At 41.4% G+C, this 27,290-nt stretch overlaps 1 protein-coding gene across 7 annotated transcripts in view; it reads right to left on the reverse strand.

The window, feature by feature from the left end:
• Positions 1-27,290, reverse strand: part of HTR4 (5-hydroxytryptamine receptor 4) — a 724,446-nt gene that overhangs the window by 206,340 nt on the left and 490,816 nt on the right. For 6 of the 7 annotated variants that reach the window (XM_068277120.1, XM_068277118.1, XM_068277121.1 and 3 more), the window contains 2 exons: positions 15,410-15,563; positions 3,491-4,059 (listed from right to left, as the gene is read on the reverse strand). In XM_068277120.1, the coding sequence (XP_068133221.1) occupies positions 3,491-4,059; positions 15,410-15,563 (723 nt within the window). Of the gene's footprint in view, positions 1-1,849; positions 1,941-3,490; positions 4,060-15,409; positions 15,564-27,290 lie in introns of those variants that run through there. The other variant, XM_068277122.1, reaches the window with a different exon arrangement.

Consider the following 27,290-nt stretch of genomic DNA (forward strand, 5'->3'; position numbering starts at 1 on the left):
AAGGAGGCAGAGATGGCACAAAGGAGAAAAGGATGCACAAGGCACAGAGGTGTCAGCTGCCTGCAACTTACGCTAAGTAGATTCAGCAGAAGCAAGTAATAGAACAGCCACAGGGGTGTGGCTTAATCTTGGGTGTGGCTTAATTTGGGGGCGGGGCTTAATTCTGCAACATGGCGCCCCCCAGGAACAATGGCACTCCAGGCAATGGCCTGTACTGCCTATGCCCAGAGGCGCCCCTGAGTGTAGTGACAGAAATCACAAAACTGAAAGCTTTTAATGTTTTGCCATCTATCATAAGACAATTTTATTAAATTCCAGTCCAGGTTTTCTTGGTCATTTGTACACCGTACGGCATTGTCCACTCCTCACCAACTTAAGTAAACCAACCGCAATCACTATTAAGCCTGGCAAGTGCACAAGGTGGTGTATAGGGATGGTCAATCAGATGCAAATAATTCAGATTTTACGTATGATTATGTAAATATGTGCATCTTGCAAAGTTACCAATCAAGTCTCACCAAGGTTTAACTTGATTGGTCCATTTTCAAGCTTCAACTATTTGCATACAGAATTTGCATGATCCTGCATAAAGTGGAAAATATTTAAATCTTATTGACCATCCCTAGTGGTGAAGTTACTTTTTCTACTATAGAAATCCGCTTAAAATATTTATGGAAGGATTTCACTACCTGAAGAGATACCAGTAACAAGCCTTAAACTCCGATCAAGAATTGAACTTTATCTCAATCAGTAGCTTATACCCCCTTTTACATGCAAAATCTATTCCTTTCCACAAACAGACCATCAGGGGGTGCTGTATGACTGATGTTGTGGTGAAAACCCTCCCACAAGAAACTCTGAGGACCGTGGTACTCATGGCAGTTTCCTGTCGGTGAACTTTGTTGCATTGTGAGAAATAGCTGTTTACAGCGGTTTCCAACTGCCAAAAAAACATGCAGCAGCGACTACACCTGCCAACAGTAAAAATGTCATCATGTAATAAATGTCAAAATGTAAATCAGGGATTTAAAAGATTTTACAATGGGCAAACACTGACTAAATAATTTATACATAATTATTGTAAACATGAAGCACTTTTTTTATTACATTATTTTCACTGGAGTTCCTCTTTAAAGAGAACCTGTACTGAGTAAAAATATTTAAAATAAACACGAGGTAACTTCAAATGAACATTACATAGTTACCTTTCCATCAATTCCTCTCAGAAGCTCACCATTTTCTTCTGACAATAATCCCTTCCAGTTCTGACAACATTTTGTCAGATCTGAAATATATCAGTTGCTGTCAGTAAAATATCAGTTGCTGTCAGTTATAGCTGAGAGGAAAACTGATGTATCAGGCAATGTCCATGTTTCCCTATGGCTCAAGTGGGCGATATTACAGTTTAACTGTGTGCTGACCAGAAAGCTGTTATGGGGTAATGGCCATTTTCAAAATGGAGGACGGAAAATTCCCTTGATCACAGTGGACAAACAGGACGCGGGACAGGAGAAAGACACGGAGGAGTAGACTACATGGAAGGTAAGTATGACTTGTGTATGCTTATTTTGACTTTTAATTTTCAATTCAGGTTTTCTTTAAGACACACACTACAGCTCCACTGACCACATACTGCTGTTTTGTTTATTATTATGTATCCAGGCTCAGAGAATTCTACACTGCTATGACAGCACCTGGCAACAAAGGGCAAGATGACAATAAGAGCAAAGGCAGTTAAGAACGGCTTAAATATAACCACAGCTTGTAGGAAAAAAATGTCACTCTTCATATAGCATGTGGGAGGCATAACAACAAGAGAATTTAAAAATAATTCACTCACAGAAAATAATGCATGTGACTCAGCCACTGAGGTTTACTTGTACAGTATTTTTGTTCATTAGAGAAGCACAAATGTATAACATGGATGGCACAAAAAGGCACTGAAATGGATAAAAAAAAGATAATTATTCAAAAGCTGCATAAAGGCAGACAAAAGAATGAACAGATCTACATGTTATGTCAATAGATGGACCGCTGTCATTGTTCAACTACTATCCAAGGCCAATAAAACCCAAACATCTGATTCCAGTGCTAATAAATGGATGGGGCCTTGGAAAGAAAATGCTGTAATGTAATGGGGGGGGGGGGGGGGGAGGGGGCTTACACTACACTGCAATAGCTCATTGGTGTATGAGTGTAGCGACTCTTCCATTTTTGGCAGTCTTAGGCCTTTTCCATGGGCAGTTGCTAGGCAGTGAAATGCCTCTGAAACTCTCATAACTGCTTGCTGCTACCTGGAAATGGCTAAATGCTGCCTGGTAACTGCTTGCTGAGCACACAGTTCAACTGCCCGTGGAAAATAGGCTTTAGTTTCCCACACTAGGTGGTGTATGTATCCACTTGCACTGCCTAGCACTAGTGGATGGGCTCTAGGTCTGGATGAAAATATAGAGGAACTGCAATCCAAGCTCTAACACACCAAGCAGCCACCTGGGAGCAGTGGAGGCTGAACATACTACACACTACAGATGTTACAACACAAAGGAGTAATTAAACCTAATTGAATGTTAAAAAAACCCCTCACAAAACAGATAGCTGCGCTAGTGATAGCCAATTCAACTCGGGCCTGCACATGTTACCTCCTTCCACTACAGTGTGTCAGAGAGATGACAAATGAGATGCTAATAATTCAAATGGCATGTAAATTCAAAGCAAATTGCATGGAGCTTGCAACCATTAGGAAGTGCATTTGACTAGTCCACTTTCAAGCAGAAAAGGTCCTTAGACATTCACCAGGCACTAAGCACCTGCCTAAGTTGGCTTTTAGATTATCTGGCTCTGGATAAGGGCTTTGCAGTGCTGAACTAGTTATGACTGCGATCTGTTTTTCATTTTAGGATGTAATGGAGTTTTAATCACTACTCCAGTCACAAAAACATTCTTGCTATGCGTTAACAAAATTAAGGACTACAATACTGTAAATAGAAAACACACAAAATTTGCCAAAATAAGCAACTATCAAAACAATGGCAAAAAATGAAAATAACAGCATGTGGAAATGAAATGATGCACAAAAACAGTATAGAAAATGATTTGGTTTCCACCATGTGGCAGTATAAAAATGTGTGTTATTTTTCAACACTCAAGATACAAAAAACTCATTGTGAAAGTCGATAGGATACTAATATATGTGACTCTACTTAATAGGTTTGTAATTATAGCAAACAGTGTAAGGCATGACTGGTTTCCTTCAAACACTCCATTTTTTTAGGAGTTTTACGTGAATGCCACAGTTTTTAGAGAAAGCCTATTTGCATGCCCTGATGAATTCTGTTTCCAGACCGGAATGTAGACCTCAAAATTACAAACCATGAATATGATGATTACTACTGACAACATCTCCTGAAGCATTTTATACCTTGATCAGAACAGTTGATGAAAAAAAGAACACGAGCAATGCCACAGTTTAGATACAAAAGAACGTACTCACCTTAGAACATGTGTGGATCCATTAATAGTCGTGGTTGAACAAGGAACAGTTTGTCCAAGTATTGAAGGCCTTCTGTACTTCTCATCTCCACAACACAAAATGATGAGGAAGGCACGCCTGAAAGACTTGTTCAAAAAGGCATAGAGGAAAGGGTTCAACCCTGAATTTATATAGCCTAACCAGAGAAACGCCGTCCACAGCTGCCCTGGCACAGTGTAGTTTATAAAAGGGTCAATCACATTAGTGATAAAAAATGGTGCCCAACACAGGCAGAAACAGCCCATTATAATGCACAAAGTCTTCGCAGCTTTAGTTTCTGTCTTCATCCTGTGAGTAGTATGCTGATCAGGATGTTGATGTCGGTGGTCCGCTGGGGCACCTGCCCGCTGTAATACTCCGATTTGTCGGGCATGTTCTCGCGCTGTGACATAAATCCGGTAGTAAGCAAGCACCATCAAAAATAAAGGAATGTAAAAAGCTACCACGGAACACGTTATAGCATAAGGTTTGTTCACCATGAAGATGCAGTACGTTGCATTGGACTCTTTGCTGAATTTTCTCTTTTCTACCTGGAAGAAAATGAAAGTAAAGGTGAATTTATATTGCTGCATTTTATTCGACTATCCTTCCCACACAAAAAAAAAAAAAGTGCATTAAAACAAAATAAAAACTAATAATTTTAAAGGTATTAGTAATTCTAATAAAAAGGTATATTGTTGTTTCACATTTCAGTTTTTGGTTAATGGGATATACATAAGAATTTTAATAGCTCATTTAATATAAAATTAAGTACTTATTAAACATTTTTAAGAATGAGTACATTTAAGAACTCATTTAACCACTTTATCCACCAATACAGTACTGTATATCTACATCCTCTGTGACTTCATCAAAGCCACGACAGTACATAGATATACGATTTGCCCCTTGCACCCAGCTGTGCACAATCGGGTGTGCTCCTGTGCATGCTCCCCATTTACAGCTGCAATACTAATTGGAAAAAGGGAACATGTTCCCGTTAAGCCAGTTAGTCTCCAACCCCCACGGATGAACAATCACTGCAGCAGCCAACTGCAGTGATCCTTCATCTGCCCCCTTCCATTGCTAGAATAAAGAAGCTGGAAGCAGCCTCTCTCACCTCGTCTGGTTTCAGTGATCACCCTGCAGCCAGAGTCGATGTTCACCAAACTGCAGTCAGCACCGTGATGACAAATATCTGAGTCCCGGCTTGATGATGTTATCAAGCCAGGACTCGAATATTCAACATTATGGGGCTGACTGCAGAGCATTGAACGGAGGCTCGGGCTGCAGGAGGATCACAGGAACCAGGCGAGGTAAGACAAGCAAGCTTGCTGTTGATTTTTAGTACCGATCTGGGCACAGAGGGGGCTGCCTGGGTGGGAGGCACATCTGGCTATCTATAATGGGGGCAAAGCATTTCTGGAGGGGGGAACTAACATATAAACTGGAAATATCTGAGTAACTAGGGAGGAGGTAATCTAATAATTACGGCACAATTGGTTACCCTGGGGGCATAATCTAAAACTGGGAGCACATCTGGCTATAATGGGGAGGGGCGCTAATCCTGGGGCACATCTGGCTGTAATGGGGGAACGTTTAACCTGGGATCACATCTAGCTGTAAAGAGGGTGCTAATTCCAGGGCGAATCTGTCTATCTATATGGGGGGGGAGGAAAATACAATGGAGACATCTGGCTATGCCGGGGGGGATGATATTGTGGGACAAATATGGCTATACTGGGGGGGGGGGGGGGTTGGGGGGGGCTGATACTGGAGACACATCTGGCCATCTATAGGGAGGGATAAAATACATTTTTTTTTTATGTGGGACAAAATATCCCCCAATGAAAGTAGTTTGTCTTGAAAAAAAAAAAAAAAAGATATCTAGATCATTTAGGTGTCACGAGTAGGGATAAAGTTATGGATGATTAAATAGGGATATAGCTAAAATGTCAAAACTGCGCTGGTCCATAGGGGGAAAAAAAGGTCTGGATGCGGAGTAGTTCAGTAAAGATCACTAGATCTCACTCATCTAATGTTCCTAACAACAGTCTAGAGCCTATTTCGAGGGGAAGCCAATAAACCTAGGGATGGTCAACGAGATGCAAATAATTCCAAAATGATGCAGGATTATGAAAATTATGTATGAAAATATATGCGGCTTGTAAAAAAGATCAATCAAATTAAATGTTGGTGGGACTTTATTGGTCCATCTTGAAGCTGCATACATTTGTAAAAAAAAATGATATCATGCATGAAATGTTTGCTTCTTGCTGATGGCTGTGGGTAGAGAAGGGACTCTCAAAACAAGCAATCCTCAGTGCTGGTGAAAGGGTTTAGTACAGAAAGTTTTTGCATGCAATTCATTCATGGAAATGAATATCCTCCATTGGTGCATTGAATCCCACTTGCATTCTTATCATGACTAGAATTCCAGCTAGTAAGTGTTTGTGTGAATAGGGTTAATGATTGTATGTAATTGACCACTTACCTTAGCACCTCATCTTCCCTTTAAATCCTGGGCCCTTAACAGTATAAGTATAGCTTAGCTTGCTTGTGTTAATAGACAACACATCCATTGTCCGTTCACCGAATCAGACTGTTTTTGCCTCATTTAATCTCGGATTACTCCCAGCTTTTTGCTACAACAGGATGTACATTATCTCAGGGCAGACAGGGGCAGCAGCTATTAACAATGGCAACATACTACTTCTATAACATGTATGTAAGTGTGGGGGTTGGTCTGGATCTCTGTCCCACCATCCCCACAGTGAAGAGTGCTTGCACAGTGTCTCACAATCATACACGCTTAAATGAATGCAATGGAATTATAGCATTCGTTGTGCAAAAAGCAGAGAGTGAATATACAGGTTGCCCTAGTGTAGTAGCTGTAGATAATGAAGCCCTATCACAAAATGTTGATAGTGCTCTAAGACCTAGATCAGTGACGGCTAACCTTGGCACTCCAGCTGTGACAAAACTACAAATCTCATCATGCCTCTGCCTCCCCGAGTTATGCTTAGAGCTGTCAGAGTATTGCAATGCATCATGGGACTTGTAGTTCCACCATAGCTGGAGTGCCAATGTTAGCCATCACTGACCTAGATAGCTAAGCAATGGCACTTTCATCTCTACTCACCTATGGATATGAGTGGATATGGCAGCATACCCCCACATACAAGGTGCAAGTCTGCAAGCACCCATCGATTCCTCATGTCCCCACACTGCTCACAAACTACAACCTTCACTTGATTTCAGTACAAGAGCCATACTGTCACAGAGTTGAACAAGAAACGTATGATAAACACAGAGACCACTTGTAAGGAGAACAGAGGCGCCAACAGAATAAAATAGATCGAAAAACTTTAAAATTCCTCAGGAGGCGGTGGTGGACTCATCTCCCATGAAGCAGCCATGATACTGTCGGCTTTAGTACAAACAAATGTATTTATATACTCCAACATACAGTGCAGTGTGTTTTGTGGGTATATTCCTGCTTCTTCTGGCAATAACCAACAGGAGTACGCATAGTGCAGTCTTAAGGTCACGATAAGCGCCTCTGTGTAAAACCACTTGGTTTTTCTGATCCTGTGCACTATAGCAGTCATGGAGGTGGCTGTTTTGATATTACTATGTCCCTGGCCTGTCCATCCTAACAATGACTAATTAGCAGCACTGGCCAGAAAAGGAAAATGAGGACTGTCTACTTTTACTATTGAATGAGTCCATCCATACACTAAGACCTGAGAACACAAGGCACATTTCCTAGACCTGGACGATAGTCAGCAACACCATGATGAAATTGCCAAATGCTACAGAGCAAAATCATTTATAGAAGGACCAATCTAATGCTAGTATAGTGATTTATACTCTGCAAAATTCTTGAGCTTGGAGTAGAATTTGGGGCACCAGGTGTGTACGGGCATCGAGAGCCCGTTTTAACCCTTTTAACGGATCATCAATTGGTTAATATCTGATAACTCTGCACAAAATCAACCAAAACATTGCTCCCTTGAAAAAAGCAGAATCAAGGTACAATAAAACTGCTCCATAACCCTATCAAACTATTCCATTAAAATTACAGCTATTCCTACCCCTGTCTATATACAAATGTAAAGGTCTGTCGCTCCACAACCTGAACTCCAAAAGTAACAAATCCCTTAAGACAAAAATGATCTCCTAGTGCCTCATATAGCTGGATGATTACTAAATGGTTGAGACTGGCCCTGGATGCTTGCATAACCTACAGACGAGTGTAACAAGCACCCCCAATAGAATAGAAAGGAGGCATTACCAGCATTATTATTTAGTATCATACAGTTATAGTGTGCTGCTGCATGTGAGTCAGCCAGGAGGAGAGGACAGTGCTGTATGGTCAGGCTATTGGGAGGGGGGCTTAAACTCTTTCCTCCCTTCTTGCACTTACAAACATTTAGATCCCATCAGGTTTGCTTTAAAAAAAGGTTGTAAGTAGGATAATGCCTGCATTTGTTAGGGAGCTTCCAGCGTGGTTTGGTGGCTTTACTCAGGTGGAGGGGAGGGGGGGGGGGGGGGGGGGGGATAGTGACTTTACTTGCTGTGGGAGAGCTGAACCATGAGGAGGGGATTGAGATAATCACACTTTGGCATGGGGGAGGGGCATAACTCCCTCCTATCCCATGGCCTCAGTGGTACACTGTGCTGTTATATGTAGAGAAGCGCAGTGGATCAAGTATACCGGCTTCCAGCATCACCTCCTCTTTCTTCAGGCCAGCTAGGTGCGGTATGAACAGGTTTGTACTTCCATATGGCATTGGGAGCCATATATTATTGGTTATTTAAAGAGAATCTGTACTGTAAAATTCTTACAATGCAAAGCATACTGTTCTATTCATTATGTTCTCCTGGGCCCCTCTGTGCGGTTTCTGCCTCTCCCTGCTGCAATCCTGGCTTCTAATTGCCATTTTATGCAGTGTTTACAAACAAAAGACATAGCAAATGATACACTGAGAGTGGCTCAATCTGTGAGTCATACAGAGTATGCAGGGGCCTGGAGAGGGTGTGTATAGCTTCTATCCAATCACAAGCAGCACAGCACATTCCAGCCTGACTGCCTCAGCCCGACAGAGCCGACAGAGGAGAGAAGATTAGATCATAACAGAGATCATACAGCCACTGTGCAAATAGGAAAGGCTGCAGCAAGACAGAGCACATTAGAACAGCTACAGGACCATATAGGATAGAAGAAATAAGGCTTCAAAATTTTGTTACAGAGTCTCTTTAATGAATTAAAGCTTGAATAACAAAATGTTTCACAAGTTGCTAAAAACATCTTTTAGCAACATTACATAAGAAATCCTGACATTCTGGAGCATACGGCCTCTTGCTCTTTTCCGCTGCATTTTTACATAATTTGTTGTATATGGCAAAGTCTATAATAGACATTTCTGTAGATAACAGCAGCTCAAGTCTTTCATTCCTCATGCACAGTTGATCTTTCCAGAATATATGGGTTGCATAAGGAGGGTGAGGATAAAAATATGAAAAATAAAAAGATATTCTTAAAAACTTTCAAGGCATTTCGTTCTCTAAGCAGCAAGAGAGAAGGATTGAACTTTGGAGTCAGGTAAAAATGAAATTCAATCTCTGTCTTGTGTTCAGTTCCTATTCAAAGTAACTGAACAACGGCGATGCACTTGTGAAAAATAAGCGGACTTAGTGGTACTTTTTGAGGTCTTCATCAATCTGATGGATTGCAGCAGTCCCCCTAGTCTACCCACCATTTTGCTGGCAATAATAATGTTAAGGCCTTTTGCAGCATTTCTTGCCCTAAAAAGGGCCCTTAGAGAAATGGATGCCTTTTCTGGCACAACAATTTTACACTAATACACAACACTGGATAGTTCCAGGGATCCTTAGTGATATATGATGTGGCTGATAAGGCTTTGGAGATTGTGGCAATAAGAAAGACCAACAGTCCCCCATCCTGCTGTTATTTTTGAAGTAACCATAATGCAGACATGGATTTTTTTAACCCCAGGTGTGGGCCTTCAGAGATAAAAGTCTGATTGGCAGCTTCATTTACAGCATAGCCACTGTATGGCCAGAGCTTTCTGCCCAATTAGTGGTTTAGCTGGCAATGAGTCAGCCACTTAGAGGTTTTACTTCTCCTCTGAAGGTTTGCCCCCGAGGAACATAACCTTTTAACAGTGACGAAAAGAGATGAAGCTCCAATACCTGGCTGTGGTGGTCTTTACAACTGCTGAGCTGCCCACCCCCATTCTGCCACCACTAATTTTAGTGGTGTCCCAGTTCAGTTTTATAAATCTTGTATATTTTGACCTGTTTGGACACCTTGCTCTGAGACTGAACAGAGGGATGTTCAAGCAATACCTCAATAATTGTTGCTGCAGAGCAAAGTAAAATTGGCCATATGATGACAGGCAGATAGTAGTGATAGAGAGATTATAAAAGTAGATTACAGGCATATAAAGTAAACCTCAGATGATATTTCATAGTGCAAGTGAATGGGACAATCTAATGATATGCATACAGACATCTACCAATATTGCAGCCCTATCAACCATCTGATAATAATTACAACAAATCTAATGGGCCGCAACAACCATGCCCGGATCAATGTTTCAACCGATTTCGGTAGTAAATCAAGCAGTAAAATCTTGCTTGGATGTGGTCAATCGGAGGGGGGGGGGGGCTGCTTTTCCGTTGTGTGATATCGCTAAAACCGATGAACCCCCGCCCTCTGTCTGACAGCCAAATGTAAATGCCCCACCCAGTACCCACGCATTGTAAATCTTATCAGTCCAGCTGCGGCAACTCCCAGTCTCCTTGAGCACCAGCAGGCATATGTATATGACACACCAAGTGGTCACGCTCAGTGTGCCAGTGGTGCTTGGGGTAGACAGTGGAGGAGACTGGGGTTCATGACAGCTGGACAGGTGATATTTACAAGGGATGGGCACAAGGGAAGGGCAGATGCCTTAACATTGAAGGGCAGCCAGGGCGGTGGATATGGCAGTGCCGTGAGACCAACTCCTGAGATATTTCATGCTAAAATCGATCGGGAATCGGCCTGCAGTGTATTTGGAAGCCAACAAATCTCTCTCCAATCAGATTTGATCAGAGAGAGATCTGTCTCTTGGTCAATCTACCCATACATTTCTAAATATATGGACACCTTTACAGCCACATTGTATTTATTGGTCAATAAGAAACTGCAGCAGTAGGCATCTTGTTGGCAGATAAAATGACAGACATTGTAGTGACAGTAGAGCACACTGGGAAGGGAACAGTGATGGCAGTATGCAACATTTAATATACATTACTAGAAGGGCACATGGGTCCTTTGTGATGTCATTTTTACAGCTTTAGCAAGACCATCACCATGATCTTAAAGATGCCATTTGATGCAAAATAGCTACCCAGAGGGTGGCATCTAGAAGAGAACTATTCACCCCAGTTGGCAGCCATTACCACTAAGTGGTTTGCAAGTTCCCCCAACGTTTCTAAAATCAACAATGCAGAGATTGGCTGCTTATCCCTAATAGGGATAAAATACATTTTAAGATGGAAAAATAATTCTTACCAAAGCCCATTCATGACAGAGTTTCTCAGTTTTAATATAACGTTAATCGCTTTTTTCAGACTGCATTAATCTACTTACATATTTATGCTGCGCGGTATAAAATTAACCAAATGAAATCTCAATACATACGATAACTATGCACAAGAATAGAGATCCTCAGCTGCCATAGGTATTATTAAAATTCTTTAAACCACTACATTGAAATAAGCAGGTAATAATTTAAATGCAATTTGCTCCATTTTCTTATCCTTGTGAATGGAAGCGAGGGTATAAGTAGCTGGTTATGGAGACTGTTCTGCCGGGTTTCGCTGCACCAAGCTCTATTTAGCCTTGGTAATAATAATTGTCCAGCTTCTCTCCCTTTGTTCTTGCTGTCAGTCACACAGATCCGACTCTTGCTGGGACTAGGATAATACAGGGGGCTTTGATATTGCCTTCAACATTATGGTTCTGGTTCATTTCAGTGACTCATTCTTGTAAGTCTCAGCTGTTGAATGTATGACTAAAATTAATTTAATGCTTATCTGACAATATAAATGTGCAGTATTTTTAGAAAACGCCAAGAACAAAGTGTATAGGGAACTATTAAAGCCACTTGCTATCAGCAGTGACTCAGAAGTTCCTGGCCTGGGATTTATAGTAGTCGGTATTTTAACTTCGGTAAAAATTCCTACTATAATGAGATGTTTCAGTACTAACTGGAAAACATTTATTAAGCAGTAAAAGTGTGGCATAGTAATTATGTGGAAGTGAAGAAGACTGTAGTGCTATGGGCACTAGAGATTGCCTGGCATTTCACAGCCAATCAGATGGTGTGATTTCAACTAAATGTTGCTAGTTTAGTTTCAAGGAAACCTTTAATTGAAATATCAGAGATGCCACAGGTATTTTAAGCAACCCTTATACTATTTAAAAGTCATTATCTTCGAGACATCTAAAAACAGACATGACCATTAGTTCTCAGAGCAGAAATATCGGTTTTACGCACTGCAAGATTAGCATCCGTTCTTAGTATTACCATTAATGACCTTCGCCTGCTGTCAACACTTCAGCCGAATGTAAGGTTTGTGCAAAGATTGGTCTCGCTAGGGAAATAATAGGTAGCAATAATAATTACATCTAAGTGGCTGGATCAAAAGGAGGTTGATGACTGTAGGTCATATTCTTTTGATTTGCAATAACCATGGTATTTTGAAAAATTGTCTTCATCACATCCTGTTCCAGCATATCACAAGTCTGTGTGCCTTTTATGAAGTCTAAATTAATTCTGCACCAGAAAATTTGGACAATACTGCCAGTATCCTACTAATCATTTACCAAACCTACCTCTCCCCCTACCTACCCCTAACACTAACACTAACACTTTCCCAGAGTTACTCCTAAAACTAACCCTCCTGCTACCCTACATCTAACACTACCTGCTTCTTCTAGTACATTATCTGCTGCCGACTAGAAGTCCGAAGCCCAAATTACACACGGGCCCCACTATTGCAGCAATTAACATTGTGGTCCATGGCAGTGCTGAAATTACCAGGTGCCATTTGGAGCACAAATTATCTGTCTTGAACTTACATGTTTGAATTCTGTTACTTGTGTCCATGCCAGCCTGATCATCTGTCACCAGCGGGTTTCAGTGCAATAACTTCTTGGTGACAGGAAAGGTCTACTACTTGCCTAACAACCAGGGCTGTGGAGTCGGAGTCGGAGTCGGAGTCGTGGAGTCGTGGAGTCGGGCAATTTTGGGTGCCTGGAGTCGGAGTCGGGAAAAAATGCACAGACTCCGACTCCTAATGAATTTGTAACTGTAATTAAAATAGAAAATATGATAAAATGTTCTATTTCTCAGATAATAGTCACTAAAAATAATGTATATATACAGTATATATACAGTAATAGCTGTGCTTAGTCCACAAAAATGAAATAAACCAATCAAAATTAGTTACTTGTGCTGCTTCAATAAAGCAGTCCCCGTATTTTTAAGGTCAGATATACATATCTGATTGTGACTGTATATATGATGTGTACACAGGAATCTCTTATATATACTTAATAACATCTATGCTGTAAGAATAAAGCCTGATGTGTAGCCGTGTCACTAATAGAGATGGTCAACGAGATGGAAATAATTCTGCACTGATGCTGATTTATGCAAATGTATGCACTCTCTTTGCTCATGAAATCAAATAATTTGATATGTTATTAAAATTTGGTTTGGTGACTACAAATTAAAGGGTAACGGAGACGGATGAAAAGTAAAGTTTTATACATACCTGGGGCTTCCTCCAGCCCCTTCAGTCCCTCACTGTCCTCCACCACCCGGATCTTCTGCTATGAGTCCTGGTAATTCAGCCAGTCAGCGCTGTCCGGGCCGCATGCCGCTCCCACAGCCAGGAACATTCTGCACCTGCGCAATAGTGCTGCACAGGTGTAGTATGCTCCTGGCGGCGGAGTGTGTGCATGCGCACTACGCCTGACTGGCTCAAGTACCTGGACTCATAGCAGAAGATCCAGATGGTGGAGGACAACGATTGACTGATTATCCTGAAGGCGGCTGGAGCCTTGGAGGAAGCCCCAGGTATGTATAAAACTTTAATTTCATCTGTCTCAGGTTTACTTTGTTACACAGTAGTACTATACTCTACATATGCACTCTCCACAGAGCTGCAGGGGATCCACTGAGAATGCTGTGCACATTGAACACAGAGGTGTTGTCTGTTTACAATCTCCTCATTCCCCTGCAGAGTACCTGCACATCATTCTTACATGTACCCACACTTACATTGCCTAGGTCCTGATAGATGTTCTTTGTTCCGGTTTGTACCTTTTACAAGTACTCTTACCAAGGACTAGTTTTAGTCTAAAGGGAATAAATATAGTAGTCTACATATCCTGCTCACTTCAGTTGTCTTGTAAAATTCCTAAGCGTTGGCAGTTAAGAGACGAATTTCATGTTACATACTTTTAATCAACAAAATTGTAATATGCAAATTAGAGGAGTCGGAGTCGTGGAGTCGGAGTCGGTGGAATCCTAAACTGAGGAGTCGGAGTCGGTGGATTTTTGGACCGACTCCACAGCCCTGCTAACAACCATAACACATGTGCCCTTATTCAATTTACTTTTTCTCCCAAGTTTTCTTCAAGGTCAGTGCTGTCCAACTTAATGGGCAGGCAAGCACCAGAATATTTTGGCTGGTGGGGCGGAGCATCAATATTCCGGATTGGGGGGGGGGGGGGGGGGGAGGTTGAAGCCAAGTGTAAACAAGAGGTGGACCTGCAAGAGAAGAGAGACTGACACAAAAATAGGCCAGACAAGCTAATGTGGCCTGTAGACCACATCTGGCCCATGGGTCACCAGTTGGACAGCACAGTCCTAGGTTAATTTCAAACTTTATTAATAAAATACCCATCACACCACCAGCAAGCAAGAAGATAAAAAAAAATGATCTTTTAGGGGAAAGAGTAGTAGAAAAGAAAATGAATAAGGACCACAGTTTTCTCAAAGTACACAGAGTCCATTCTTTTCATGTGGTTAGCAGAAAAAAAAACATAGCGGTCTATAAACCTTGATTTGAATTTGACCACAACTTTTCATGGAAATGTTAACAATATTAAGCTAGCCTTAATGATTTTAAGGCTAGTGTCATTGGGTCATTTCTGCACTTCCTGGCCTTGGCCCATAATATACTAATTTATGTATATAGCAAATTATTTTATGGTACTACGAAAGAAAAAAAGTTCTTCAATGATTAGTATAAAATAGCAAGTCCAGTTCATCTAGATTTAAGGCAATGAATGTACTTACCTGTTAAAGAGGAACTGTAGTGATTTACAGTAGAATGCAACAAATAAATCAGTATAGCCACCTTTTACAGTAACCTTCCTGGATTAAGCATAAGACACACTTTCTATAGATAGTGTACATATTGCCATATATCTGTATGTAACCCCATCCTCACATTAATGCTTAGGATGCCTATCTATACGCCCCCTCCCCCCACCCCCCCCAACACTGAACAGACTAAAGATGTCGCCATGTGATAAATCTCAATGCACATTGTGGTGAGGAAAGATTTTACAGTGGGCAAACACTGACTACATTTTTAAATTAATGGGAACAAAAATATTAATTACGTTATTTTCAGTAAAGTTCCTTTTTAAAGGAATTAGAAGCTACCTTTTAAAAGAAAAATAACGGTTTTTGTAATGAAGACAAAACATTACATTGGTCAAAATATTTAAAATTGAGGCCAGTTATAGCACCAACTTTTAGTTCATAACTTCGCACACTGTGCTCGTGTTTTTTAATAACTCACCAAGTCCAGAATGCCTATGCTGTTCCATCCTTGCATAATCGGGAGGAATGATATGAAAGTTGGAATGATCCAGCAGCCACCAAGCATCAGGGCTATCCTCAGTGGGGTCATTTTGTTCCTGTAAACCAGAGGCTGGCAGCAGATAGCGTAGTATCTTAAAAAGCAAAAACACAAATGGAGGTTAACTTAATAATAATCTGTACATCTACCCACATACACATTTCATCTTCTCCGCTGCAAATCATTTCCTATTAATCTATGTAACTAGAATCAGCTGCTTGAGGTCTAAATGCAGATCATCATTATTTCCCTAGAGTTGGGACTTTTTTTTTAGCCTAACCTTAATGGTAGCAGGAAATTGCAGATGCTGGTTAACATTTTATATCTCATTTTCCAATGTAAAATAAAAGCCTATTGCTGTTGGTTGGTTCACACACAATTACTCAATTTGGAATATGCAACCTGCTTTAAGTGCTTCTCGGAGAACACTTAGATTAATTTAGACTATAAATCCATAGTCAGTACTCGGAGGCCTCTTTTTTATAAATTGACAAATGATCATGCTGTGTGACCATTTGCCCCTTTCAGGCACAGATTCATCATTTATCTGCAGAGTGGGAATGAGTGGGAGGGTTCATCAAGGCTTATACAGCAAAAGGGATCATTTTACTGCTGTCAAAATGTTTGAAGCTAATGTTGAAAGAAACCACCATTTTACCTGAAGAGTTCATTGAGTGGAATGACAGGCCATAAAGAGCTCCATCACTCGCAGTGTACCTCTCAGAGCTTCTCTATACACCTGGCACAGTTTTGTGTCAATATACACTTTTCCTAAATAAAAGATGGCATTCAGAGTTAATTAAATCTCTAATCATCCTTCCTGATGATGACAAAGGAATCCGTGACACTTTGTCACTGGAGGGACATTCAGAGCCACACAGCCCACTGAATAGCACTAGAGATACTAGTGCTGTGATCCTTCTTGATCACAGCAGTGTCATTAAAGCATTCCTGAAGTGACATGCAACATGATGAAATAAACATAGGTACGTGTAGAACTAGTCCTTCTAAGGAATTGTCTCAATTCCCTCTCGGTTTCCCTGTAAGTTGTCATCTATGCAAATCAGCTTGCTGAACAACCTGTCCAATTCAGCCCACTGTCCAGAAAATAAATTAATTACATTTTCTCCATTTTCAATCAGTTCTCTCAAAAACTATAAGGTCCAAAGAATCAAATTGCGCATGTTCGTGTAATTGTGCATAATGGCAAAATTTCTGAACACAATGAGCTATTTGCAAAAGTATACGTATGGGTACAGGTAGTAGTCAGATGACCCTTACAGTATAGGTACTAAGTTGTAGCCCCCCCCCCCCCCCATATAGGTAGCCAGATGTCCCCCAAGTATATGTAGCCAGATGACCTCCACAGTATAGGTAGCTAGATGTAGCCCCCCCCCCCCCAGTATAGGTACCCAGATGTTTCCTGATAGTATAGGTAGCCGATGTTCCCTTAGTATTTGTAGCCAGATATCCCCTCAGTATAGATAGCCAGATTTCTCTCGCAGTGTAGGTAGCTTGAAGCAGCTTCTTTTCCCCAGTATTGAAAGCCAGATGTTCCTTTAGTATAGGTGGCCAGATATAACCACCCCTCTTCCCAAGTATAGGTATTAAGAGGAACCCTGCAGTGTAGGCAGCCAGATGTAGCTCCACCCAAGTATAGGTAACCAGATGACTCCCATCATGCAGGATACAAAGTAGCAAGTAACTCACCATCCAGGGCCAGGAGAGAGCTGTGATTCATCTTCCTCTTTGGGCTTCAGGACTTCAGTAGCTGCAGGACATCAGTCATCATGTAAACCGCCATCACATTATGACTTGCAGCTATGGAAACAAGGGCGTCGAAGAAGAAGCCAGATCAGGTGTGCTATTCCTAGACCTGGAGGGTGAGTTACTTGGCCTGATTAGCTTTTTCTCTGCATTCTCCTCCCTCTCTCCCTCTGCGTTTGCTACTCCCCTAGCACGCACTCCAGGTGGTTGCCTGTCTCTCCCCCCTCCCCAGAAATGGGCCTGTTGAGCGCTAATGTTCTCCAAGCCAGTGATTTTCGATACATGGTATAATTATGTGAAGAAGTACTTCTGATTGTATCTATGGATATTTGTGCTTTTTAGTGCCTGTCACAACAAAGCTGTCTCTAACCTCCACTTTCTGGGAAAGTTATTGAGAAGGCTGAATATTTCCAACTTGAAGCACCACAGCTCTGAAACAGCCCTTGCACGGATTTGCAATGACCTGCTCAGGGCCAGAGACAGAGATGACTATTTAATCCAGATTTTGCTTGATCTCGCAACGGCTTTTGATACAGTTGATCGTTAGATCTTGCTCAACAAGACTACTGTGTCATTGATGGTTTAGTCGCCCAATGGTTCTCATCTTTTCAAGGGTAGCCTTGTAGCCTTTCCAGACCAACCCTGTACCACTCAACTATGATGTGCCCCAGCGCTCGATACTATCCCCTTGCTGTTTACCATATACATGTTGCTACTCATAAATTATCCAAAAACACAGTCTGACATATCATTGCTATGCTGATGACACCCAGCTATAGTTGTCATTCAAACCCAACATGACAGACCCCATTCCAAAAATAAACATATGCTTAGCTGAGCTTCACAAGTGGATGAATGTAAACTGGCTTAAACTAAACGCTGCCAAAACAGAGGTTCAGGTCAGCGCCTAATAGCAAAGCAGCTCCAGACACAGCCAACACCATTGAGGGTAGGGAACTCGACCTTACTAGCTCCAAAATGGTGCACATCTTGCATTTACTGATTGATGAGGAATTAAACTTCAGCTGTTGTGAAACAATCCTTGTGTCACTTAAGGAATATTGCAAAAATTAAGCAACTCATTCCTTCAGAGGATCTTCCAACCTATCACAGCTGGACTATTGCAATGCCCTCCATGCAAGTCTTCCAAATAAAGACCTACACCACCTGTAGCTAGAACAGAATGCTGCTGCAACCCTGCTATTGTCACATTACACCAAACCTTTGCTCACTACACTGGATTTCAATAAAATGGAGAATCCTTTTCAAAATTGGCATGCTAACATTCAAATCCCTACATGATCTCTAGGCTTTGGTTACATGAAAGACTTGTTGCAACTGTGTCACACCTCCCACAGCTTCAGATCAAAAGGATCCAATAATTTGACCACCCCTAGAGTTCAACTAAAAACCTTTTGAGCCAAAGCTTTCTGTCATGCTGCCCCTACACTGTGGAATGCCTTGCCAAACTTAATCAAGACCGCTTCAACACATTTAAATTAAAACTAAAAAGCCACCTGTGTAGTCTGGCAGTTATGATCACATAACTTTTTGGCCTGTACATACCACTATGTACTGATCTGAGAAAAGCTTGTGTGCTTTGAGTCCTATGGGAGAAAATCGCTTTGCTGATGTTTCATTGTTGAATTGTGTTAATAGATTATACATAATGAACATGAGGATGCCTTTAGGTTATTTAAAGGGGCACTACAGTGAAAAACTAACATTTTAAATATGTGCAAACATATACAAATAAGAAGTACATTTTTTTCCAGAGTAAAATGAGCCATAAATTACTTTTCGCCTATGCTGCTGTCACTTACAGTAGGCAGTAGAAATCTGACAGAAGTGACAGGTTCTGGACTAGCCCATCTCTTCATAGGGGAAGCTCAGCAAGACTTTTGTTCTTTATAAAGATATTCCCTAAAAAGGATTTAAACAATAATGCTGGCCAGCTTCCCTGCTCACTACACAGTTTTTTGGCAGTTGGACAGAGCAACTGCCATTCACTAAGTGCTTTTGAAAACAAATATATCCCTGAGAATCCCCTATAAATATATGGACTAGTCCAAAACCTGTCACTTCTGTCAAATTTCTACCACCTACTGTAAGTGACAGCAACATAGGAGAAAAGTAATTTTAGCTCATTTTACTCTGGAAAAAATGTACTTCTTATTTGAATATGTTTGCACATAGTTTAAATTTTAAAGTTTTTCGCTATAGTGCCCCTTTAAAAGCACAGGGAAATGTTCAAACAGCATCAGTACTCAATTAAACTGTGCTACAAATATAGGATTTCTAAATTACCATATTCGTTTTTACGTAGGGAATATATTTTGAAAATAATGAGACAATTGCCCCTTGCAACGGAGCACTATTGTTCCATATGTTACACACAATTGTACAATGTTTCTTTTACTCGCGGACAAAGTCTGCCACAAAAAAAAAAAAAAAACAAAAAACGAGAAAGTGCACAATCAATTATTTTGTTTTGCTTCATTTTATTTCTCTTACAGCTCTCGATCTTAGCCACTTTGCATTCCTGGGTTCTTATCCCTTAAGATTCCTGACAATTATGGCTGTGCTACTATTGATACAGCAATAGCTATTGCTTATGTCACCAAAGTGATACATGTATTCTTTATAATATATAGCTTAAGTGATTTTCCTGACACTAACGCACCGCCCAATTGAATTGTTCTGCCCTTTTCCCTGTACACTGCTCCACTGCTTGCATTGTTGCTTCGCCCTCCTCCATAGCAATGTGCACTGCTAGCCTAGAGGCTAGTGTCATCTGTACAGTGTTAGAACTGCACTGTGACCCAAGGGATTGAGTACCGATCCTCCCCAGGTGACAGAAATGCCTCAGTGTGTGCGAGTCTTTAGACAGGGGTCACACTTGTCTGTTTTCATGCACATTTTCAGCACAGGAAAACACATTTAAAGGAATCTGAAGTGAAAATAAACTTATAAAATAATGCATTGTATGTGTAGTACAGCTAAGAAATAGAGCATTTGTAGCAAATAAACAAGTCTTGTATTGTTTCCAGTACAGGAAGAGTTAGAGTTAAGAAACTTCAGTTATATATGCAAAAGAGCTTCTCTGAGCTCCCGACCCAACTTGGGTTGGAGGCAGTCCTATTTTCTGAAGCAATTATAAAACAAAGAAACAGTGCGAGGCAGCTTTAGATAAGGTTTTACTAACTGCACAGGAGTTCAAAGGGTCATTAGCTTGACTGTTTCAGTTTGGTTTGTAATAGCAAATATGAGAGAATGATGCAAAGTTATAAAAAAAAACAACTATATAACTGAAAATAAAAATACGAGACTTTTCTTTTCTAATAATGTTCTATGAAATATCCGTACTACACGTAGAATTCAATATCTCTTACTTTTTTGGGGCTTCAGTGTCTCAAACTCAGAACTCCTGTTAATCAATGGGCTAGGTCACACTATAATGAGTTTATAGAAAATTTGGGAGAGGTCATCATCTCTAGGTATGGTCAATGAGATGCAAATTGTTCAGAGTTCTACAGGATTATGTAAACTTTCAATGCAAATTAATGCAGCTTTATAATGGACCAATGGAACAATTTGCATCTCATTTACCATCTAGTTATCTGTACATAAAACACATCTTAGTTATGCTTGTTTTTGGTAACTGGTGACCAAACTTGCATTAACACATACCAGCAGTCTCTGGCTCCTTAAGGAACAGAGTCCGCTGGTAACAAAAACGTTCTCTTTCCGACATATCGCCGCTCTGAATCGCTACTGCCGCCGCACATGCCCGCACACCCGTCGCCTCAGGCCACCCACTCTGCCATCTCCATGATGGCAGAAGTCTGTGAGTCGGTCAGGAACCGCTTTCATTGGGTCTTAATCGTGTGAACAATGTAAGCCAATGGGAATTGCTCACATTGATGACAGAGCCAGGAGCCAACGAAATCAGCTCCTGACTGGCTCACAGAGCTCTGCTGTCATACAGACAGAAGGGCGACTGAGCTGCGGCAGGGAGACAGTGACAAGATTGGTGGGAGCGGCAAAAGTGGCAAGAACTCGTGGTGGCAGTGAGGGAAATCTACTCCCCTGGCAGGACAGGAATACACGCTTCCAAACAGGCCATAGATTTCAATCTCTCCAGAAGCGGTTAATAAAGTAACAATGTTGACATCCACTTACCTATTAGGGGGTTGATTCACGTACCTGTGGTAATATTACAGTGCGCAGACAGCCAACAGCAATATTACCCTTACTTCCACCTGCAGTTCTATGCACTATGCTATTAGCGAGACGTTCTGTACCCGAGTAGCCCAACCACTGCTACAGTAATTCACATTACTAACAGTGATGCTCGTTAACATTACCGCATCAACTCTCCCACTACTACTGTAACTTGCGGTACTGCTGGTGGATGTGAGGGTAATATTGTCATGCGCTGTCTATGCACTGCAATATTACTGCAGGTATGTGCATCAACCTTTAAGTCATGGTAACTCCACAGTCAATAAGCAGTTAAGGAGTTTACATTATAAACGTAAAGAGGAACTCCAGTTAAAATAACGTAATAAAAAAGTGCTTCATTTTTACAATAATTATGTATAAATGATTTAGTCAGTGTTTGCCCATTGTAAAATCTTTTAAATCCCCAATTTACATTCTGACATTACATGGTGACATTTTTACTGTTGGCGGGTGATGTAGCTGCTGCATGCTTTTTTGGCAGTTGGAAACAGCTGTAAACAGCTTTTTCCCACAATGCAACAAGGTTCACAGACAGGAAACTGCCAGGAGTACCACGGTCCTCAGAGTTTCTTGTGGGAGAGGTTTCACCCCATGATCAATCATACAGTGCCCCCTGATGGCCTGTTTGTGAAAAGCAATAGATTTCTCATGTAAAAGGGGGTATCAGCTACTAATTGGGATAAAGTTTAATTCTTGGTCAGAGTTTCTCTCCAAGACACAATCACAAAAACATTACACAAAAAGGAAAGTGAACCCTGCACCATCAAGCTTACACGCTATCACAGAAATCATCATCCCCTCCAGATATTTACCTCTATTGGAATATTTGTCTAAATAGGTGCACAGAAAATGACAGTGGAGGGGCTGCCAGTCTGGTTTTAGCCGCAATATGAAACAAGAATTTTGTATGGCTGTTTTGGACAATTGCTCCACTTTTGCTCCATTTCCCTTCACACCTATCTCAGCCCCATATCTACAAAGACCCATTTTCCATAGGAAGCTGAACCTCTATGTGAGTATAATGAGATGTGAAGGGCTGTGTAACTATAAACACAAGTTAGCCGATAAAGACCTCAACCTAGTCCAATAAAATACTCCATATCTTACCAACTATTTCTCCATCTACAAAGGTTAGGAAAATATTCAGTCTAGGTTCTTTAGGAAACAAGGCACCCCTTGTCTGTAGCTGCCAAGGTCACCCATCTCCAGTTCCCTGCTGCCTCTCTACTTTAAACACGGAGCACAGATCCATTTCCTTAATGTGGAAGCTTTTTCCTCGAGTGTTTGAAACCGTTCCACTCTATTGTGGATTGCTGTCCTATACTACACTTGAGTAAATACAATATGGATTTCAGCTAGCACAAGTCACAGACAAAAATATGTATGTCTTGCTGATTTGGGTTTACTATCTCCTGGCTTGATGTAATAAGAATAATAAAAGTCCTTCCCACGTTTCACATCACTGTCACTTCCAATAAGCAATAGCTCAGTCTCCGTGGTAATTTCTATTATTACAGGGGAATGAAAGTTTGACTTGGAAGCGACAGATGTATTGTAAAAGGGTTGCAGCTTGTCATGGCACTTCCCCTCTTCCGTCTGGAAAAAGACACTGGTGGTGTGTGCAAATTAAATACTTAGGGCTTGATTCACAAACCCGTGCTAACTGTTAGCACGGGCGTGCTTAACAGTTAGCACGTGAAGTGCCGCTCACAGACTTTTTGAGCGCGCAAAGTGCCGCAATCGTGGACATTTGCGTGTGATAACACGGACTTTTCCATGCAAAATTCCACGTTATCACGTGCAAATGTCCGCGATCTCAGCATTTTGTCTGAGCAAAAGTACGGCGAGCGGCACTTCACGTGCTAACTTTAGCACGCCCGTGCTAACAGTTAGCACGGGTTTGTGAATCAAGCCCTTAGATGAAGAACTGAATAAACTACTTTACTTAAGTGGAATCCGTAAAGTAATTTTGTCACAGTATTTTACCTTCAATGTAAATGGGTTAAACAGCTCGTATTGTGCAACTTTGCAACCTTTATTTCCCGATACTAGTCCATTCATTGTAACAGACTACAACATAATGTAACATCTAATACAAGGAATCCATATTATAACATATGAAGATTTCAAATGTCCATTATGACGGTGCCTAAAAGAAGAAATGTAAATAAAGAGTTGTAAATAGGAGACACCGAGAGCCCAATATAGTGTAGTATGTATTGGAAACCGTGGATAAATGTAAGTGTGAGATGAATATACTCACAAACATGGGTTACCTCTTAGGCAACCACTGTAGATGCAGGTGAGGAGATTAGACCTGTCCTCACTCAGGATTAAGATGTCGCTCTCTGTAGATCAGGAAAGTAGGGGTAGGTCACCCCTCCACCAGGGGTGGACACAGTATTATCGTAAGAGAACAGAGGCGCCAGCAGGATAAAAGGTGATAAAAATTTAAAAATTTGCTGGGAGGCAGTGTTGGACTTACCTCCGGAAAGCAGACTCAAAATACTGTCTGAATTAAACAAATTCTGTCCAGAGGTGCCATTCGTGCTACTGACGAGCTACTGTTTGTCCCCTATCTTATTGCCTGATGAAGCAGGCTGTGCCTGCGAAACGCGTTGCATCTTTTGGGGTACCAATAATAAATTTATTTGTTTAATTCAAATGAATGGTGCGCTTCAAATGAATGGTGCGCTTCAAATGAATGGTACGCTTCAAATGAATGGTACGCTTCAAATGAATGGTACGCTTCATCTCATCTAAAGCTACTACTGAGCATGATATACCTTTCTTTTTAAAAACTATGATGGAAATATACATCCAACACAGAGAGCTTGACAATGACAGATCAAGTCATTTGAGCACGCGGATCAGAAGGAGTCTAAGGGCCCATACACACGTCTGATTTTTGCGAACGACGGGTCGTTTGAACGTCCCATCGTTCAGTCGTTCGCCCGCTAAATCGGGCGTGTGTACAGACTGTCGTTCGCGTGATAAGACTGAGTTTGAGCGATCCGCCCAGTCGTTCGCAAAAATCAGACGTGTGTATGGTCCTTAACAGACACCTGTGTTAATCAGTGGCAAGTGGTAAATATGATCGGAAAAGCAGATTTCCAATTCTGACACGCATCTTTCGGATTTCTTTTTTCATTATTTCTGTAAATAAAATGAGTTAATTGTAAAGGGAAAAACATTTTTTTCGAAATCCGCTATTTTTTGTGGATGATTGCTATTATTATGCCTAATCTGCATATCTGACTGTCAACCATGGTAAACTTCCGCATTCTCTGGTTGGACTAATACCTCATAGTCTTGTGATTGGTCTAAATATTCCCTGGTATTCCAATTTCTGCAGTGCATGATTCTCTGATTGGTCGAGTATTTCAGAGTCTTCTGATTGGCCTAAAATTTCTGAGTCTCAATGCATTCAGAATCAGAATCATTTATTTTGCCAAGTACAAACAGGGGTTTGTATCCAGAATTGGTTTTGGCTCATACAGGTTCCGGAAGGATGGGGGGGGGGAATAATGTCCCAAAGTCAAGAGCCGAGGCTGCCATACTACGGCGCCACCAGTCGCACTTGGCAATCATCTGTCATCCCTAAGGAGACATGGGGAAGGGGGACAGAGGGAGGCGAAGGTTCAGCAATGATGACCCAGTTCTTCATGAAAGAAACCAGCGGTGATGGCTGACGCTGCTGGCGGTCCCGATTACTGACATCTGGCAGTGCCAGCCAAGGTGTTCCAGTTCAAAAGGTGCAGTAGTGTTCATTTTTGTGGTGGGTCCTGACTCCTGGGCAGCATTCAGCAGGGCTTGTCAAGATAATCTGGCTGTTACAGAAGCATCCAGCTGTGGTAGCCCTTACTTCTGGTTTAATGGCTGACATCATGGAGGGGCTGAACCAGAGATGTCCCTACTGTGGTGGAGCAGCAGCAGCTGAGGGATGGAGCCGACATCCAGCGAGGCCAAAGGTTTCGCGATCAGAGCGGCGTCCTACCTCAATGGAGCCCTGATCTACTGGGTAGCAGCGGTGGACTCCTCAAGGCCTTTACCTGCACAGACAATGGACTCAGGCAGCAGCAAGGTGGAAAAACCTCCAGGTCCAGGACTCCCCACGACCTGCACCAGCGTCCCAGGCTACCCCGAACCACACTGCACACCTTCAGGGAGGGAAACAAGGTAAATTGATAGGGAAAGAGGGGAAAAAAACCAAGAAAAGGCCAGAATCCTGTGGCCATGGCTGCCAATTAAGGCACCATCTTCCTTAACGGCAGTTTATTCTTCCGCAGAATTCGGATTACCAAATACTGATTTACACCTCAGAAATCAGATTACTGATTGGAAACTCAGAAATCGTAATGTCATTTAATTCATACGCTTTTCCTAGTAATTGGGCACCAAAGCATTGAGTTGGGTGCCCTATGTGGCTAGGAGCTGATTGGCTACTACATAGGAATTGACAATTGTAGCCTAACTAGTGGCCATTTGGAGGGATACGGAGGTTAGTTGAGGCACTTATAGAGGGGGTTAGGTTTAAGAATAAGGTGGGGGAAGTTTGTTTTAGGCACCAAAAGGGGGAATTAGCCTCAGCCATAAGGCAGGTGGGTTTTATTTTAGGCACTTGTGGGGAATCAGGTTTAGGCATTAGGTGGGTGGTTTCATTTTAGGCATGGGGATTAGGTTTATGCAGCAGGGTTTCATATTAGGCAATAGGAGGGAAGGGTTCAAGTGAGAATGGATGCCAGATAGTGCATACTAAAACAGCGGTAACGTAAATGACCATTATTTTACTACTAGCGGCACCACCTGGCACCCAGCTCAAGCAGTGCTGCTGCAATACAACTCTGGTGATAAAACCTATCAATCATTTAAACTTGGATGCAGAGTTCTGTGCCAAGGTAGAAAGAGATCCCCAAAATCTCTGTCATAGGGCTGATACACACTACAAGAGCTTTTTTAGCACTAGAGATTTTAAAAGCTCTTGCTAATGCAATGCTATGGGGGATTTTTACAAAATCACATCGCTCCAGTGTGAACACTCACATAGGATAACTTTAGCAAGAGCTTTTCAAATCACAAAGCACTTAGAAACGCTTTTGCAGTGTGCACCAGTCCATTAAAGGTATTTGGCACAATCTGAGAAAAAAACAAACTTACTGCTTTTTCAAATTTTGCCAAAAGTTCAGGAAATGCCACAATCCTACAGTAACTCATTCTGATCTTGACTAATCATCTCTAAGCAACATCAGAGGATCCCATTGATGTGGATGTATGCCTCTGCACTGTGCATTATAAAAATCTTTATTTGATAATTAAGCAAAATTTGTTCTAATGACTAAATGAGATGCCTGCATAACAAAATTATAGATATCTTTATTTAGAATAACTTCATTCCACAAAACCAATTACTGTAGCTAACATGCCTCAGTTAATCAGATGGGTATCCTGCAATATATCCACTTTAATAACCTTAAAACGGACTTTAAAGGTAGCCATAGACATGACAAGGTTATTGACTGATCTACGGTAACCAAAATCAGTTAATGATCTTCATTAATTATGGATGTCATAATATATAGCCAATAACCCAAGCAGGCCAGTTCTGCAAATAAACAATTAATCAGTACGGTGTCTTATAAAGTAAACTGGCGCCACAGGTGTCAGTCTGTGCTTCCCCCCCCCCCCCCCCCCCGAATTCCCTTGCATTCATGCCTGTATTTTTATCAACATTTTTTGAGATGACAAGATTGTATCTACCGAGTTAACTGGACTTTCAAGTAACAATTTTTTTAGGTTACAAACTGCACTG

The sequence above is a fragment of the Hyperolius riggenbachi genome, chromosome 3 (genome assembly GCF_040937935.1).
Source record: "Hyperolius riggenbachi isolate aHypRig1 chromosome 3, aHypRig1.pri, whole genome shotgun sequence".
Lineage (NCBI taxonomy): Eukaryota > Metazoa > Chordata > Amphibia > Anura > Hyperoliidae > Hyperolius > Hyperolius riggenbachi.